This window comes from Ammospiza caudacuta, chromosome 15 (genome assembly GCF_027887145.1).
Source record: "Ammospiza caudacuta isolate bAmmCau1 chromosome 15, bAmmCau1.pri, whole genome shotgun sequence".
Taxonomy (NCBI): Eukaryota; Metazoa; Chordata; class Aves; order Passeriformes; family Passerellidae; genus Ammospiza; species Ammospiza caudacuta.
In genome coordinates, this window is record NC_080607.1 from 12,373,557 (window position 1) to 12,392,307 (window position 18,751).

Genomic DNA, 18,751 nt, shown 5'->3' on the forward strand with positions numbered 1-18,751 from the left:
TTTTCCACTTACTTTGGGCAGACTTCTTCCTATGAAAGAAAAATAACGCAAGGCATTGTGAAACATGAAGTCACTGAGTCCTGCCCCAAATTAACAATGAAAAACACGTGTTTTGATAGATGCAATAAATCTTATTGACTTTATTACACATTGTATTTTAGGATCACTTTACATTCCTAGACAAAAGAGATGATACAAATAAATATAAGCTGTAAAACTATGGACAGAACTATGGACAGGTTCTTTTTCTACAGATCACCTAAGAGAAGGTGGAGGTGGGTGTATCTCCAAGGAGCTGAGAGTTGCCATTGACAGCTGTGCCCATAGAAGGATCCTGGGTCACCTCTTCAAAAAGAAAGGGGCTGGAGAAGGCAGCAAGCACCTGGATCCCAGAGAGTCAACCCCCCACTGCACATGCAGCAGGCAGCACCAGTGTTCTCATTTCACTTCCATCTCTGTAGCTAATTATGGCTTTTGCAGGTTCTCTTTTCCAGTCTGTCTTTGAACACAGCAGGAACAGACAGGAATTCCACTGAACTGTTTCAAGACTGGTGCACAGCCCGGCACAGACAGAAGAGAGGACATGTCCAGGTACACAGGTGATTCACTGAAGCTCCAGCACTGCAGGTTCAGCCAGGACAGACTTACACAGCCCAGACTGACTGAGCACTGCCTGCTCTGATCTGTATAAGGCACCAGGTGCCTGGCAGAGGTATGTGTTTTAGAAGATTCAAGCAGCATGCAAATATATTTAAAAAGGCGCTAGACCTAAGTTAAGGATTTAAGAAAGTGCTTTAATTCCTATGCTTCAGTGTCTGGTGGCACTTGCTCCCACGGCCAACTCCTGCTCCATGCCACTTTTTTAAAAAAAGATCCCATTATACAGATCAGAGCAAAGACAATTATGTTGAGTGTTAAACATTCCTATGAAGAAAAGGTGATGGTGCAAGGCTGTCCCAGGGCCTCCTCCAGGAGTCCAGCTGGATTTCCTGCTTTTGGTAAACCAGCAGGAAGCCCAGATGGTTCAGATAACACCAAAGAAGGGCAAACTCGGCAGGAATGTTTCTTAAAAGCTTCAACCCAGAGCTCAGTTTGTTTTGTACAGCTTAAGACAATGTATTTTAACATCAGTGCCACTGAGCATCTGGTGAGGGTTAAGTCCTTTGGAATGAGAATCCAAAGGCTTCTGTAACAGGCCAAGATTGCCCATGAATACACTGACCAAATCTCCACCAAGCCCCAATTTACATACAATGACTAAATATGCAGATTTATTCTTTTCCACTCTACTGAGTTTCTTTCACCTTGCTAATGAATTTCTACAGAGTTAAAAGCAGAGCCTTTCTGACACTGGCTCATCAACATGAAAACAGGTTTGCACTGCAGAGCTCCATGGTACCAGCCCTGCCACGAAGGCAGTTTCCAGCATATGAGTTTAATATACAATAGAATTCCCTATGGGATAGTAGCAACTGAGAAAAAATGTGCACATGTGCAGACACAGATGTGTCTGTGTATGCATTATTCACATAAAACATGTGTACATAGGTATGTACATACACGTGGTTATATATTGTGCTGCTGTTTCAGGGTTTTAAACCTCCCCCCCCACATTTAATTTCAATTCTCTGAGCACTTAAACCATACAATCATCTTTTAAAATGTCCTGGTACAGAAGATTATGTGCTGGAGAGAAAGAAGGAAGAGAGGGAAGAGAAGGTGATGTTATACTATGCAACAAAAGCCAGTTAAAAGGCTCTCTGGATATAAACAGTGCCTAGTGAAAATGAAGATTATGCTGGGTTTCCATGTTCAGGTTGAAAGAAATTGGTCATGTGCCTGTTCTCTCAGTTATAAGCAAATCCCTCCTTCCTCCACCAAAACTATTATATATATGTATGTGTGCATACATGTGTATACAGATATTAACCTTGTGGCCCAGGAAAGCAGTCCATGGAATGCAGCAGCCAAGTTGGTGTTCAGGGGGCCCACCTGGCTCACCTGGGCACCGTGCCTGCAGGATGCACAGGTGAGCTGTGCTGAGCACTCAGTTCCTCCTGCTCAGTAGAAAGGAGCTCTCCAACCTGGATGAAGTCACTCCGTGGACACTTAAGGAGCACAAGGCAGAGTCCACACATCAGAGCATGTCTGCAGCCAGGCAAGTCCTCACACACTCACACGTCAGTCTGGAGGGAGTCATCAGTGAGGGAAAACAGGTAAAAATGTTCACAGGATGACAGCCAAGAGCAACCAGAAAAAGTAACATCCCAAGTCTCAATATACAGTGAACTAAAACTTACAAATGAGCTGTGGGACACTAGACAGGGACACCTTACTCTGTCCTTAGTGTGGAGTTCCACCTCCCTCTACCCTGCTACACGAGCCTGCTTTAGTCATAGGGCAGCTTTGCAATGAGACTGTCAAAAGCAGGAGTTCTCCCTCCCTTGTTTTCAAAGTAAAACCCCTGGAATTAACACCAGCTTCCATCACCAGCCTCAGGTCAGGTTCACTCCCAGCAGGCTCTGAGTGGGCTGGGAGGTGCAGAGAGAAAGCTGCTTAACATGGAACAGGTGAGGCACAAGAGGCACTGAATGCTAAACCTCCTTAGACACCCAGGGAAGGGACCAAACTCCCAGGAGTGCACTCAAAGGCAGCTCCAAGTTCCAGTGCTCTGCCCAGCTGAGAGTCTGAGCCTGGCAGGGAGAGCTCTGAGCTGGTGCTACGTTTTCCATCAACAGTGGGAGGCATGAGAAAATGGCCATATGCCATTAAAGATGTCATATGGACACTGGTTTTAAATGCCAGGGGTAAAGATGGAGGCAAGAGAGAGGAGGGAAGCTGTGGAGCTGACATGGGAGGCAGAGGTGTTCCTTGACAAGGTGCTTCCTGTTGGTAGGGGTGAGGTCTGTGGGTCAGCTTAGAGGAGCTCTCACTTATGCCTGTAAACAAAGAAAGGACTTCAGATTCTACTGCTTCCTTTCTAGAGACCACAGAGGTGTTTTTGAGACCCTTTTCTGTCCTACAGCCCTGTGGGGAGGCACAGCTGTGTGGTGGTGAGGACGCGCTGGCCACTGCCATCCTGCCTGAACCCAGGTGGTGACGCCAGCCTCTCAAGCAGGAAGAACCATGCACCTTGTCGAGTTTGAACAGATCCTCTGCTTTTTAGCCTCCTTTGGCTCTCACTGTGGAGCTGCAGAGTGGTGGTTCTGTGGAGATGACTTTCACCTGTCTTCTCAGTGCCCAAGAGCCAAAAAGCACCGTGCAGCAGAAGGGCTGGTGCAGGAGGAGGACGGTGATGCTGTGAGGTGATCCCCATGCTTCCCATTGCTCCTAACACACTGTAACGTACCTCATGCATTTTTGATTTCCTAACTAAAATCCATTTCCCACAGAGGCCAAATGCTGAATTGCAAGCACGGATCTTCCCATGGCTCAGTGCCCCTGGACTGGCCCGAGTCAGTTAAACAGCAACAAGGCCATCTCCAGGGAAAGGGGCTGGAGGCTGGCCAGGAGCTCTCTCTGCAGGTTTGTCCTTGTCTCTGCTCCCAGAAGGTAAAGGCTGTTCCCTCCCTGGAGAGGAGTTGCTGGCTTTATTTTGGAACCAGCCCTCGTGACTGTGGGTAGAGCTGAGAAGTGGGGGTGCCTGATCCTGATGCAGATCCCACTGATTTCCTTCCAGTTTTCGGTCTGAAGAAGCAAAAATGAAAATATAAACAAGAAAACTTCTAACAATGTCACCTGCCTTTCCAAAATTAATCTGCAAAAAGCTGACTTTTTTAAACTGGAGTTATTCTCTAATAATCAGTTTCAGCTTTTTCTTCTGCCCTGTGTCCTACACTCTGAAAGAAGGTTGTGGCAAGGTGGGGGTTGGCCTCTTCTCCCAAGTAGCAAGTGACAGGCCAAGGTGAAACAGCCTCAAGTTCTACAAAGGGAGGTTGAGGCTGGATATGAGGAAAAATCTCTTCACTGCAGGAGTGCTTTAGCCCTGGCACAGGCAGCTCAGGGCAGGGCTGGAATCTCCATCCCCTGCAGTGCTCAAAAAATGAGTAGATGTGGCACTTCAAGCTTTAGTAGCATGGTGGGGATTCAGCTGGAGGTTGGACTCAAATCTTTAAAGGTCTTTTCCAACCTTAATGATTTTATGTTCCTTTTGCTCTCTGCTTTACTATGAAGCTCAGCTTCACTTCACTGATGAGAAATGCTGACTGACTTGCACCTTTCCTGTGGGCCAGTCTGCTCAGGGAAAGCCCAGCTTACCTGGGTTTTGATTTTTTATTTGAAGAGCTCTCAAAGGTCGAGGCATCCACTTGAATCTCATCTTCATCCTGCAGAGCTGCTTCCAGAGCTGCCTGAACCTTGGGAGCAATGGCTGGACCTTCATAGTTCCTCGTTGTCCGGCTGGGCGCATCCAGTTCCAGTAACACGATGTTCTCTGCCTGAGAGGGGAAAAGCAGAATCAAAGTCTCCATGTTTTCACACAAACTGTTACTTTGCCCTCAGAAACTTAATCTGAGGTACTTTATAAATGTGTGCCGGGCACTACAAATTTACATCTCAAAGAACACCCAATCCCCTCTGGAATTCACATTCCCCTGATCACAGGGTGAAGAGGCAAAGGTTCAACCACATCTGGGCTTACCCTGTACCGAGCAGCTGTGTGATTCAGCATGGACGTCCTGGCGTGCTGGCTCAGGGGCCTCTTGTACCCCACAGCAGATACTGGTCTTTTCATCATCTGCTGGTTACTAGAGAAAAACAAACTCAGGCTGTTATACCCTAAAACCAAAAGCTCCCCTGGAGTTTATGAGCTACAACTCCTCCTGTAGTTTATGAGCTACAACATCTGCAAATTCCATGCAGAAATCTGTTTCAACACAGCAGAAACCACCCAGGCTGCGTTTGTAGGAGCAGGAAAGAAATATGATAGGAATGCACTGCTACTTCAAGGGTGAATGCACTATTACATGTATTTTACATATAATTATTTGGTTTGCCTATTAGAAAAATCATAATCTCTCAAGAATTCCCCTAACTATACATTCATATTTTATAGCACCTATCAAGAGGAATAAATTGATTTGTTTTATTTTATTTTATTACACATCAAGAAGCTGTGAACTCTAGAGGGTCAGTTTAAATCCCCAGTTCAATCCCTCTTTTGTTCTTGACAGCTAGAGGGTTTCCTGTGACCTGTAATTCCATCCCAAGAGCAGAAATACACTCACTCCAGACGGGTTATGGGATGTAGTTTCCAGTTGTCTTCCTCTTCATCAAGGAATGCTCTGTTCATGATCTTATTCTTTTCTTCCAAGGGAATAAAGTTTTCAATAATCAGGTGCCTACATGCAACCACAAAAATGAGAAATATACAAGAAACATAATTAGCAATGACTTTCCTCCCTGCTCCTCTCCCACTGATGTAATAAAACCCTGGAAAAGGAGGAATGGTTTCATTTTCTCATGGTTAAATCTTATTCCACAAGTATGTGCAAGGCAGTCCCTCCACTCCCTGCCCCGAGAAACCCTCTTTGTTACATTTAATAGCTTATTTAAGTGATGAGGCTTACTTTAGCTTTAGTTCCCTGGTGAGTTCATTCTGGGTCTGTTCCATTTCCTGGCGCCCCTTGATGTGCTCTTCTTGGAGATCATGGATCTCTGCCTTCACAGCTTGCAGCTTGGAAAATAACTGAAGCACACAACAAGAGCCAAAACACATCATTTGCCAAAGCTCCTCTCACTTTCACACACAAGTTGATTTTATTCCCAGCCTGGTAGACAGGGAATCATTTTCTTTTTACCTTTTTGAGTTTTTTGGTCTTTATGTCCACCTCTTGCTGAAGAGAACTGTAGGTCTCCTTCAGCTCGAGTGTCTCCTCATCCTGACTCTCCATCTGTTGCTGGATTTCTCGCTCCCGACGTTTCTGAAGAATGTGAAAATATGGCATTGAAGACCTCAATTACCTTGTCACCTCCAGGTGACACACATGAAACCAAGGCTCAGGATGGGTTTCCTTCCCTACCCTCCAGTTCTTCATATCTCTTGCCACAGAAATACCAGAAACATCTTATTTGTCCTTATTTTGCTATTAAAATCAGGTAGTGTGAACAAGGCTCAAGCTTCAACTAAAAGAATCAAATGTCACTTTTAGATTATTTTTTCTTTCCTTTTTATCAGTTTGTACTGCTTATTGTATTTAAGAATCACCAACAAAATTTGCATTTACAGAAAATAAACTTTTAGCACAGAGTGGAGACTCCTCCCTTGAGCTAAAGACTAAACTAGTACTCTTAAAAGTCTTGCAAATATTTCTTCACTTACAAACAGTTCCAATCAAAATAGGAGGTAAATCTTTATCATTAAGAACTAGAAGAAAACTTATATAAACCTTCTTTACTTATTTCAAATAATGAGAAATATTACACAAGCCCCTCCCCCTTCTTTTCAACAAATGATTGCCATTAAACCAATTCTAGGGTTAACCCTGCGAAAACCTTCTGGTAATTTCCCTGACACAATGTTTTACAAAAGTTCAGCAGCATGGTTTTTTATACAAAATAACAAATCCCCTTCCTTGTACCTGTTCTGCAATTTCCTGTCGTTTCTGTTCCAGGATTTTCTGCTGTTCATTTGTGTGATCCACAATATTTTTCCCTCCCACCAGCAGCTTGCTTTCCATTGTCTGAAAAGAAAAACCAGGGTCAGAAGTTTCTCTCAGTGACTACAGAGGATAATTTTCTCTCCTATGGGTACAACTTCTTCAGGGCAGCTCCCTTATTTAACCTTCTCTTTCAAGGCTGCTGCTACAGGAATCACTGTTTCTTAAAATTCCTATTAAACTGTGGGATTAATGCAAGAGTAACTTGTTTAGAATAAGGCACCACGGAAATATGTGGCAAAGCTGGAGAACCAAAATGTGTGCTCCCTTGTAAATAATTTCTAATGATCTGTGACAGAAGGAAACATTTTTAGTGCCACAGCTTGTGAAAAGATGCATTGTTTTTTAGTGTGCCAATTGCTTAAGATCAGTACAGAAGAACAATGAAACAGCTCATGAATATTGAAATATATGATTAATGGTGGAAATTTCAACTTCTGGCTAGAAATGGTTTCTTTTAAAATCTTCCAACCCAAACATAAATCACTATCCTGGAAACTTTCTGTGAAATATCTTTCCAAATTGGGAAACCCTTTATTTTCTCCACAGCCTAAGGAAATTGCTTTCAAAGGGTATGACCAGGAAGAATTCTACCTTGATTTTAGCACTCAGCATCTCTGTTGCTTCTTTCTCTCGCTTCAGGTCCTCCATTTTCTTCTCCTTCTCCTTCAGCAGCCTCATCTTTTCTTCTGCTACCAAGCTGTGATCCTCGACTATAGCTTTCTTCTCAATCTCCAGCTTTTCTTGTTGCTCCCTCCAATAGTCATCTTTGTCATCTCCTTCATCGTCACCCTCTTCAGTGTCCTCCTCCTCTTCCCCACCCTCCCTCCTCCTTTCCCTCCTCTTTCTCTTGCCAATGGACCGTTTTTCCAGCTGTGCCTTGAGTCGAGCAATCTCTTCCTGGAATTCCCGCAGCAGAGCCTCCTTTGGATCCTCGTTCACCTGCGGTTTGTTCTTGATGTTTTTGGCACGGTTGGCATACCTCAGCGTGGTCAGGGTCTCCTCTACATTGTAAGAGGCAGGGCCTATATTGGCCACCATCACAGTTTTGGCATTGCCACCTAAAGAGTCCTGAAGCAGCCTGGTCAGCTTGGAGTCCCGGTAGGGAATGTGTGTGCTTTTGCCATCCACCAGGGCAGAGATAACGTTGCCCAAAGCTGAGAGGGACAGGTTGATTTTAGTGGCTTCCTTCAGCCTTTCCCCCTGTGCTCCAGTCTTTGCCTGCCTCTCGCTGCCCGCCAGGTCCACCAGGTTGAGCTTCCCCACACGGATGTGGTTCTCTCCATCCAGCCCCAGCTCGCTGCACTCGATCGTGATCTGGAAGATGGCGTGAGACCGAGAGCTGTGCTCGTTCATGTTGGTGGCACCGACTGAGCGGTTCTGGTTTCCCAAATTCATGATGTGCTCTATCTCTTTGACACTTTTCGTGACAATGGTGGTCAAATCCTTAACAAAAACCCCCGTGTCTGGTCTCTCCTTCAACTCCAGCCGCTTGGACTGATCCTTTGATAACAAGTCTCTGATTTCTTCTTGGTATATTTCCAAATAAGACGCTCTAACTAAGTATTGCTGATTTTGAGATCTAGAGATGTGGGTGAAGATGTGCTCGAATGAATTGGGGATGACCCCTCTCTTCTCAGGATCACCACGCACCCCTTCCATTGTGTACGTTTTCCCTGTCCCAGTCTGCCCATAGGCAAAGATTGTCCCATTAAACCCCTGCAGAACAGAGTCCACCAGAGGTCTGAAGGTCTCATCGTAGAGCTCGACCTGTTTGGAATTCCAGTCATACACAGCATCAAAGGTGAACGTTTTAGGCAGTTCATGAGATGATCCCCGTGGGTTCTTCACTGAGACCTGCCCTAACTTGACATCCACATTGACAACCTTCTCATAGGAAGCCGTTTGCTCCTTGCTGTTCATGGGCCGGCAGCGCACGACCACCCGCACGGACTCGGAGTTCTTTGCCTTGGACATGACGGCGGGGCTGGGCCTGCTGTGGTGCTGCTGATGGATAATGCCCTGCTACACACCTGCAACAAAAACAAAGCAGGGATGTCTGAAGACAGTTTTCTGCAGGGGACAGCTTTTCACAAAGCCAAAGACTCGCCTCATCAATTTGAGCAGCATTTTGATTTCATTAAGTTGCAAGGGATTTTGAAGCACTAAAATAATGTGCAACACAAAAACTCTGTAAAGGCCTGAACTGAGACAGAATTACTTTACCAAAGCTGTGCATCAAATGGTATCATTTTTACAAGCTCTGCTTCAAAAACTCATCATCACAGATCACACCTTCAGACCTGGTAAAGATCCTTTTCTTGACCCTTAAAAATTATAATAAACCTTTTTAAACTATTTATGAAAATAATACTTTGCCAATCATTTGCTTTACAGTCAGGCTTTTGTTTTAAATATCCCATTTTGAAAATCTAGCACAGCCTTGCTCTCTCTGGAGCAAAAGGCTGCTATTATCTTTTCTTTTGGCAATAGACTTTTATCAGGATTCCCCACAAAAGCCAGCGCTGCTCAGCTACACTGACCTACTGCCATCACTCCTGCTCTGGTGGTCCAATTGCATCAGGTCTACAGGACTCATCATCAACCTAAACTCAAGTTGTATAAACCCAGATCACAGATCCAACTCATTCATGAGTCTGAGAAGAGAGAGAGGACACACTGGTGCATCCTCCAGACATCAGCAAGATGAGCTGCCACTGAAAATGGAGCAAGAACCTTTGTTCCTAAAGTGCTAAGGCAGTCACTGCTCAAGCCTCACACGGCAGATCTCAACGACACAACTTGGGGAATGCCATGCAATTTCTAATAACCCTTTTTATTTCCAAAATATCTTCCAAGAAGAGCCCTGAGGTCCCTCTGCCAACTAGAACTAAGTGTAAACCTAATACACACAGGGAAGCCCAGGCAGTGCTGGCACAGGCTCAGGTGTGGCCTCCTTGAGATGTGTTCATTGCTCTCTTCCCAGCCAGACCAGCAGGAAACAGGGATTTTTGTCTAATTGTTTTTCACTTGATAATTGCACGTCTCAGGAGAGCTTCTCCAACAAGGTGGCAGAGAACTGCAGGGCCAGAGCTACTGGATGGAAAAGGAAGCACAATTGCAGCCCAATATACAGACAGTCAGACTGGCAAAAAGTAAAAGAGAAGTAACAGATAAACATGGTTCAGAATTGCACAGAAACCCCAGTATGGCCTCGGGAACTTCCTTGGGTCTGTGAGGGGAAACTCTTTGCTTCTCACTCTTCCCATGAAAGCACTGAACTGGACACTCATTCACAATTCACCCTGCACAGTGAGTTCAAACTGTTACAGGAATTTTAGGTAGCTACTCAATAAAACCATTTCCCTTCTAACTGACAGCTCCAGATAAAGGTGACCCTCCTGTCTGACCCACAGCAAACACGAATTCTGGAGCACAAACACAGCAAGAATAAGTGAAACGAGGACAAATCTTGGCAGAATCACAAAGAACAACTCTCCCTCTGTTCATCCTGAGGACTTGTATACATTAACACACGCTTCCCCTTCCACAGCTCCAAGAGACATTCCAGTAATTCAAGTTCACAAGAGACAATTTTCTGACAAGGTCACATGACAACCACTGTGTCACGTATCTGCATGTTCACACTGGCAAATACTCAAACCAGGCACAAGTTCTGACAAGGAGAGCATGGATTTATTTTATATATTGAATATCTAAAATACTATTCTGATGAGAAGTGCTGCTTTTGTAAGCAACTATGACAAATATTAAATGATCAGAGTTAAGTTAGTCTTGCTAGAGCTACACCTTGACCAAAAATTATATTGCACATTTGCTGCTCCTCTGGGTGTACCTCCTCACCATCAGCTTTTGACACCTTTCCCCATTTCACTTGCAAGTCTCTTTTTATTGTAACAAACAACTGATTTTACCCCTGATGTGGGCTATTTTCATAACAACCCATCCTGAATCATCTCCAATTATTTTAGCTACTGTGGTGAAGTTTACTGGAAGCATAACAAATTATGGTTCTTCTCAGATTTATCCAAGTGTGTAACTGGAAAATAAAACCAATTAGCTGGCAGTGTTTGTATTCCCCAGGAACTCCTGGGCAATGTTTGAACTGCCAGAGTGGCTGGACATGAATGGCCAGAAAGCTGGGAATGCTGCCGTGCCACCCACTCTTCTCCATCAAAGATGGGAATTTTTTCATTAAATTAGTTCGGCCAAAAGTGACCTGGGCCAGGTCCCTGCAAGTCAAGGTCAAGGTCAAGGTTGAGATGGATGCACTTGCAAATGTGCCCTGGTGACCAAGAAGGGAAGATGGGCAGAAATGGAAGCATTTTTATTCATTTTAGTCAACACTGAAATAAAAGTTTATGCCTGAAAGAATGAGCAACACCACAACCTGAATTCAAGCTGGGGCAACCACTTTTCCTCAGAAACTTGCAGGATTGGGAGGTGCTGTCCTGGACAGCTGTGCTCACCCATGCCACCTGCCCTGACAGGTGACATCCCGAAGCCGCTCTGCCTCCTGCCTTCAACATCTCTGAAAGATTTTCTTGGAACTGCCCAAACCCTTCCCTTGCATCTCCACACATCCAGAGGTACCACTCAAAACATTCCATTGCTTCTCGCCATTCAAATCTTTCAAATATTTGTGGTTTCATAATGTCACGGTTGAATTGTGTCCTTCCCTCCCTCCCAAGCCAAGCCACCCTCGGCGCTGCTGTTTTCTTCTCCTCTCCCTGCCAAACGCTCCGCAGGCCGGGCAGGACATCCCGGTGCTGGAGCTGGCCCGGCGGTGCCACCTGCGAGCCCTGGTTCCACTCGGCGTCTGGGGTCACCTGTGGTCACCTGTCACCGCTGTCGCCTCAGCACGGCACCCCGCCGGTGTTCCCTCCCCCGGGAGCCGCGGATTCACCCGAGCATCACCCACCGCCCTCGCGGCTGCGGCACCGGGCGCTGCAGGGAGGGGACCCGGGGACAGCGGGAGAAGGACCGCGGGGGAGAAGCAGCGGGAGCGGGGGACACCCACCCGAACGGGGCCACCCGCCCGCGGCATCGCCCCCGCAACCCGGCCGCGGGCGGGTCCCGCCGCCTCCCGCGCCCGCTGCCCCGGCCGTGCCCACGGCTGGCACCGGGAGCACCGGGGACGCCGGGCTGGCAGCGGCCCGCGGTGTGCCAGCCCGGAGGGGTCGGGGATGCTCGGGGCGGGGTGCGGGCGCGGTGCGGGGCCGGGCCGGACTCACCTGCGCCGTCACCATGGAGCCGCCCGGGCGCTCCTCCCGCGGCCCCGGAAGCGGCGCGGCCGCTCCGCCCGCCCGTGACGCGCTTCCCTGGCAACGGCGCGCCCGGCCCGCCCCGCCCCGGCCCGCCCCGGACAAAGCGGCCCCGCCGCCAATCCCCAAAATGCCGGATTGCCCCAGCCTGGGCAAAGCGGCCCCGCCGCGGGCATCCTGCACTTCGCCAACCCCGAAAATGCCTATTTAACCCCAACCCGGACAAAGGGACCTTGCCGTGGGCATCCCGCCGCCGCCAATCCCGAAATGCCGGGATTGCCCTAGTCGGGACAAGGAGCCCTGCCGTGGGCATCCCGCACTTCATCAAACCCGAAAATGCCAATCCTGAAAATGCCAATCCCGAAAATGCCGGGATTGCCCCAGCCCGGACAAAGCAGCCCCGCCGTGGGCATCCCGCACTTCACCAAATCCGAAAGTGCCGGGATTGCCCCAGCCGGCAGGTCTCTGCCCCAGCCAGGCTGGGGTTTTTTAAACCCTCCAAAGCTCGGGAGTATTTCCAAGGAGAAAAAGACCATAGTAAAGAAGGCATTTAAGAGTTAAAGCTCCTTAATCAGAGCTTTCTGGATCACAGCATTGCACAGCAGGCTGCAGCTCGGGTACCAGAGATTCCTGCAATGGAGGAAGGAATATTGGTGCACTACAAGTGAATACAAAATCAAGTTTTTATTAGTACAAAAAATACCTTATTTAAAAAAACAGAAAAGAAACGCCCCATCCCAACATTTGGTTTTAATACTTTGTCTTCCCAACAGTGTGGGGACAGGCTTCCCCTGCTCCACAGCAAGGCAAGGCAGCCCCAAGGGCATCACCTAAGATCAGTAAACTGTATGACATAAGGAAGTTCAATCTTCAAAAGCCCAGCTTCCAAAGGCCCTAAAATGGATAATTTCCCCCCAGATCCCATGATTTTTTAAAGCCAGCCCTGAGGAAACAAGAGATGAGTTTTTGCCACCCTGACACCTGGGGAATCTTCTCACTTTGCCCACTTTTTCTCACTCCCCTGAGCCCTCAAACTCCTTCAAAGCTCAGAAACATTTCAAGAAGGAAAAGACCCCCATAAAGAGAGACATTTGGAGTTAACTGCTCATAACAGCCTTGCCTGGACTGCAGCAGTGCACTGGAGGCAGCAGCTCTGGTACCACAGACTCACCCAAGAGGCATTTCTGAAAAATGAACCGTTCTGTACTCAGTCTTTGGACCGGAAAATGAAGTCATAGAAACGCCAAAAGGCATGGGTCAAGTTGAGTCTCACCATGTTGGGATTATCAGTGTTACCAGCATCAAACCACACAGGCCAAACAGAGGGGTTTGGGCCGTTGCTTCCCCATCAATGAATAATTTTCCAGAGTTACCTCCACTGGGAACTGCCCCAAACAAGGGTAATGCTCTCAGAGGGGTTATCTCATAAAGTACAAAAACAAAACAATACCATAGACCCATGACATACCCAACTCCACTACAACTATTTTAATAAACTTGGCTCAAAGTTTCTCTTCTACCACAGACCTGACTGACATCAACAGCTACAAAGCTTCAAGCCCTGAACCTCCAGTTCTGGCCTGGCTGTGACAGATCTCCTCCCATGTCCTGCACACACCTTGCCCCAGGCTGCTCTCAGCAGAGAGGCTGAACAGGCAGCTGCCATGTCACACCACGTCCCACTGCACTCCTCCAGCACCACCAAAGAGATCCAGGGCCCCACAGCACAGGGTATGGAACCTCTATGGACAGGAGAAGGGACACTGAGGCACTGTGGTGACACAGGTCTGGTAAGACAACTGCAGTCCTTGATAAACCCCAGAGCTTTTTCAGTGCTGAGCTTCATCTTGTACGCCCTTTCCAGGGAACCTGATGTGCCTGACAGAAGTTTTATACTCAAAAAGAGCCAATTATGGTCAGTTTTGGACATGGAGCTTCAAAACATCTCCAGGTGAGAGTTAAGAATTAACAGACAAAGAAAAGAGGAGGAAATCTGAGCAGCTGCTTCATCATGATTGCTGGTGAATCCCAACTACTGAGAATCGAGAACTATAAAAGCTACATCTTAAAAATCTATACATAGTTTATAGTTTCCCATAAACCACATGATTTAAATTCCCATCTGAGCTCACACTGGAAACACAGGAGAGATCAGACAGAACAGTCTGGAAGGGACTGTGAGGAGCATTGGAGGGCAGGAGCTCTCCCACAGCCCAGCAATGACTGCCCACAGGGAATGCTGCAGCACCAAGGGCCCAGCTCAGAGCCCTGGCACCAGGGAGCTCCTCATCCTCCTCCTCCTGTGGTCAGAACTCATCCCGCAGCCTCGGAGGGTGGTCCATGCCAAAAAACGAGGAGGGTTTCCCATGGATGTCACGTTCTCTTTTCACAAAGGCAGTGAAGGAAGAGACACAGTTCCCAATGAAGTGGTCGGACTGGCCAAGGATGTACAGATCAATCTGAGGCACTTCTGGCTGCAAGCTGACAATCTTGAGCTGCAGAGAAACGAGGAGAGCAGATGAATCCAGTCAGCTATTATCACAATCCAATGTCTTGGCATAATGTTAGAAATTGAATACACAACAGAAAGAGAGTGAGTTTTGTCTTTCTCTGCCCTATAACTCATTTATGATTAGATCAATGTCAGAGCATTTCTGAAAATCACTTAGGTTTATTTAATTTAAACCCTTTTCATGGAAATATTTACTACCATGCCAGACAATGCTCTTCAATCTCCTGGGAAAAAAAAGAATTTTACAGGATAATTTTTATTGCTATGAGCCAAATTCACTTTGAGATGCCATTATTTGGCTGTGAATACCCTATTCCACAACTGCCTGTCTGCTATCCATGACAGCCTCGGGCCAGAAGCCAAGGAAGGTTTTTACCCAAGCACTCCTGCTAGAAGATATTTCTGGAACACTCACCTTTCCCTGGAAGAACTGCTGTATTTCTGTTGTGTAGGGCTCAGAATCAGTAGCAATATAAACAGATTTAGCTTCAATCTTTGCCACCCAGAGCTTGAGAGCCCGTTTGATCTCTCGGAGGTCTGGCAGGCACATGTCCATGGTGAGAGGCACGGCAGCACTGCGGTCGTAGCCCACGCACTGCGGTGAAGCCATGAAGTGTGGCCCAGCTGTCCCATCCTTTAACATGTTGCAGGCATTTTTCTATTGGAAGAGGAAGAGAGAATCACAGAATCATCAAAGTTGAAGATCTCTGAGATTATCAGGTCCAAACTTTGAACAGATACCCCACACCCACTGAACCTTATCAGAAAGCACCATCTCTACTTGTGTTCTGGACACTTCCATGAACGGCAATTCCACCACGGCCCTGGACAGGCTGGGCCAGTGCTCAATCACTTTTTCAGTGAAGAATTTTTCCCTAATATTCAACCTGAACCTCCCCTGCTGCAAGCTGAGGCCATTTCCCTTTGTCCTGTTCCTGGGAGGAGAGGCTGAACCCCACCTCACACAAACTTTTTCATACCACATTTAAAGGAGAAAACACCACCACATCCCCCACCTCTGCCTGTCTGAAAGAATGCCAGCACCACTGCTAACACACAGGGAGCTCCTGGATGGCAGCAGGGATCAGGTGCTGTCCCAGCACAGCTCCTTTTTGAGCAGCTTTGCCCACACCCCATTGTGCCGTACCCAGTCGGAGCCAATTCTCAGGTGGATTCCCACGTAGGGCCGGAGCAGCAGAGACTGGATGTAGGATTCCCCCTTCTCCACCATTGCATCCGACCACTTCATGTACTTCTGCAGGGGCCGGTGCTCCTCCAGCACAGGGAACTGGGCTGGAGCTCCAGGTAAGGCAAGAACAGGGTGCTCAGAGGCTGGAAACCTACAGAAAATCAAACACAGAGGGCTGCAACGTGACCTATCCTGCACAAAGATGCTGTGAAGATTAGAGCAGAAACAAGGAACATCCCAAAATATGCAGCATTTATTGCTCCAAATTGAGATAATTTTAGCTGGTTTGCCATTTGAACTGAAAAAGTCTCAGGGGCTGTATTTTGTCTCAGACCTTTTATCTGATAGACAATAAGAGAAAAGCCTCAAATGTGCAGTGAGGAGCTACCAAGCAATGGGATATTACACTTTCACCCCAAACTAGATCAATTCTGTCACCTAAAGTCACTCATGTCTCTGAAAACACAAATACAGTTCATAATTCCCAAGTGAGAACCAAATTCCTTTTGATGATTAATTACATATTTAATAAATACTTGATAAATTAAATATTCCTGGCTCAGAAGTCAATCAGCCTAATAGAGTTCATACCTAAAATATTGCCCACAAGAAGTGCTTAGCAAACATTTAATGGAAAAAGCATTAATATTTTTAACTATATTACTAATTAACCACTTCAATCTCTCCCCCAAAATGTAAAGTCACAATACACAGTCACAGCTGCTTTCATGAGTGACTCTAAATGCCCACAGTGACCTGCCAGCACTCTTGCATCTTCTTGCTACCTTTGGATCCAATGGTCCTTGTATGCAGGACTGAAGGAAATTCCCTTGAAGAGCTCAGACTTATCGAAATCCACTTGGAACTGATCCCAGAAGGGACCAAACGGATTTCCATCCTGCCAAGAAAAGACAAGAGCTCATTTAGTGCATACACAAAGCCTGAAAGGTGGATGTGCAAAGATCCTGAGGTGCAAAGCAGGAGCCTGTTCCAGGATGGAAGCAGCTGGGATACAACAGCCTGTTTGATGGAACAGCTCCACAGGAAGGAGACAGCGAAATACATTTATATATTTAGCTTCAATCTTTGCCACCCAGAGTATACAGGAAAGTTACTGAGAAGGTTGCAAAGGTTGTCTTAAAGAACCAGCACACCACAGTTCCCAAACTTGTAATTAAGAGAGGTTGCTTAAACATCAGCTGGGAAACAGAGAGCAGGAGATAAACTACATTCTCAATTAAATCTGAGGTGATAAAATCTACTTGCACAGACTGTATCCCTGATCCCCAAGCACTTGCAGACAAAGAAACCTAATGATGGCACAGCACGCCATTCCACAAGCGCTAAAAGCAATGCCACACAGACCGATTTGCGGCGGGTAACTCCTAAATTTGCGAATCAATGGGGACCAGAATGAGTCAGCCGTACACTTTGGAATTCAGCCGTGCCCGCGGGGCTGACGAGAAGCTCACCTTCATGGGACACGTGCTTTTATCCGCGCTTCTCTGGGCAGCAGCCTCGAAGCAATAAGCCACCCTGCTGCCGGGCGGCCAGCGCCGGGGCGCCAGCTGCTCCATGAACCGCTCCAGGCTCACCACGCGGTGGTAGCGCCGCAGCGGCTCCAGCTTGAAGAGCTCCGAGTAGGGGACGTGCAGCTGCGGGGGAGCAGAGCCCTGAGCCGGGGCTGCCCTCACCGGGCCCGCAGCTCATCCCAGCCCTGCCCGCCGCCCCTCCCTCCCGCCGGGGCTCACGTTGGTGTAGGGCGGGCGGTGGTGCCGGTACTCGATCCAGGGCGGCACGGCCAGGGTCCGGTTGAGGGCGCGGGCGAAGGCCAGGGCTCCCAGGAAGTGCTCGGCTTGGTTACCGAAACGGCCTGCGGGAAACGGGGCTCAGCCGGGCGGGACGGACCGGGCACGGAGCGGGGATGCACCAGGGCACGGAGCGGGGATACAGCGGGGCACAGAGCGGGGGATGCACCAGGGCACGGAGCGGGGGATACAGCGGGGAATGGAGCGGGGGATACAGCGGGGAATGGAGCGAGGATACAGCGGGGCATACAGCGGGGAATGGAGCGGGGGATACAGCGGGGAATGGAGCGGGGGATACAGCGGGGAATGGAGCGGGGGATACAGCGGGGAATGGAGCGGGGCACGGACCGGGGATACAGAGGGGAATAGAGTGGGGCACGGAGCGAGGATGCGACGGGTAACGGACCGGGGATGCAGTGGGGAACGGAGCGGGGATACAGCGGGGCACGGACGGGGGAATGCAGCGGGGCAAGGACCGCGGACTGCGCCGGGGGATGAACCGCGGTCTGCAGCAGGAACCGCACCGCGGGATGCAACCGGGAGATGCACAGGGGGTCTGCACCGGGAGAGCCTCACCCATGCAGGGACAGTAGAGCAGGTACCCGGCCTCATCCCAGGCGAGTGCCTCGCCGTCTCCCGCCGCCGTCCCCGCGAGGAGCAGGAGGAGGACGAGGAACAGCGGGGCCGGCGGCACCGCCATGGCGGCTGGTCGGCGGCCCGAGCCCGGCGCCACCATCCCGGCATGCCCCGCGGCGCGGCGCTCTGGCGGCCGCCACCGAGCCGTGACGTCACTCCCACAAGGCCCCGCGCAATGGCGCCGCCGGGGCCGGGAGCGGAGCCGCGCTTGGCGGGGCCCGGGGGAACGGGGTGAGCGCGGGGGGGCGAGCGAGGGGGGCGGCACCGCAGCGAGGGGCGGTGGCACGGCCGTACCCTCCCCTCGGTGGCGGGGTCCCCTCAGGGGACAGGGGGGCGTGTGAGGAGGAGGAGGAGGAGGATGCGGGGCGGAGGGGGGGGCGTAGGCCGGGCCCGCCTCCCTCCCCTCAGCGCTGCGGGGCGGGGGTGGGATGTGCGATCCCGCTCCACCGGGGCTGCGCTATCCCCGCGGGTGGGGGTCTCCCGGTTGGCTCCCGAGGCAAACGGCGGAGGTGCCGGAGGGAGGAGCGAGTTGCCCCTCGCGGCCACCCCCCGGCACCTCCGCCGTTTGCAAGGCGGTTGCAGCAGCACCTCTGAATTCCCTAAAATTCCATATGATCGTTTATGCACCTTACTGTTAAAGACATCAAAATTCAAACTCTTGTCTT

At 49.0% G+C, this 18,751-nt stretch overlaps 2 protein-coding genes across 2 annotated transcripts; both read right to left on the reverse strand.

Annotated features, from left to right (window-relative positions):
- Positions 1-167: 167 nt before the first annotated feature.
- Positions 168-11,950, reverse strand: KIF3B (kinesin family member 3B). Its single transcript, XM_058814594.1, has 9 exons — positions 11,912-11,950; positions 7,251-8,689; positions 6,579-6,680; positions 5,799-5,921; positions 5,568-5,686; positions 5,226-5,339; positions 4,640-4,745; positions 4,258-4,436; positions 168-3,687 (listed from the first exon to the last, which is right to left on the reverse strand). The coding sequence occupies exons 2-9, from the start codon at positions 8,631-8,633 to the stop codon at positions 3,591-3,593; spliced, it is 2,223 nt and encodes a 740-aa protein (XP_058670577.1). The 5' UTR covers positions 8,634-8,689; positions 11,912-11,950; the 3' UTR covers positions 168-3,590.
- Positions 11,951-12,649: 699 nt separating this feature from the next.
- Positions 12,650-18,186, reverse strand: POFUT1 (protein O-fucosyltransferase 1). The gene is made up of 7 exons (XM_058814795.1): positions 18,027-18,186; positions 17,394-17,515; positions 17,115-17,297; positions 16,428-16,540; positions 15,601-15,793; positions 14,869-15,111; positions 12,650-14,436 (listed from the first exon to the last, which is right to left on the reverse strand). The coding sequence occupies exons 1-7, from the start codon at positions 18,184-18,186 to the stop codon at positions 14,248-14,250; spliced, it is 1,203 nt and encodes a 400-aa protein (XP_058670778.1). The 3' UTR covers positions 12,650-14,247.
- Between the last annotated feature and the right edge of the window lie 565 nt (positions 18,187-18,751).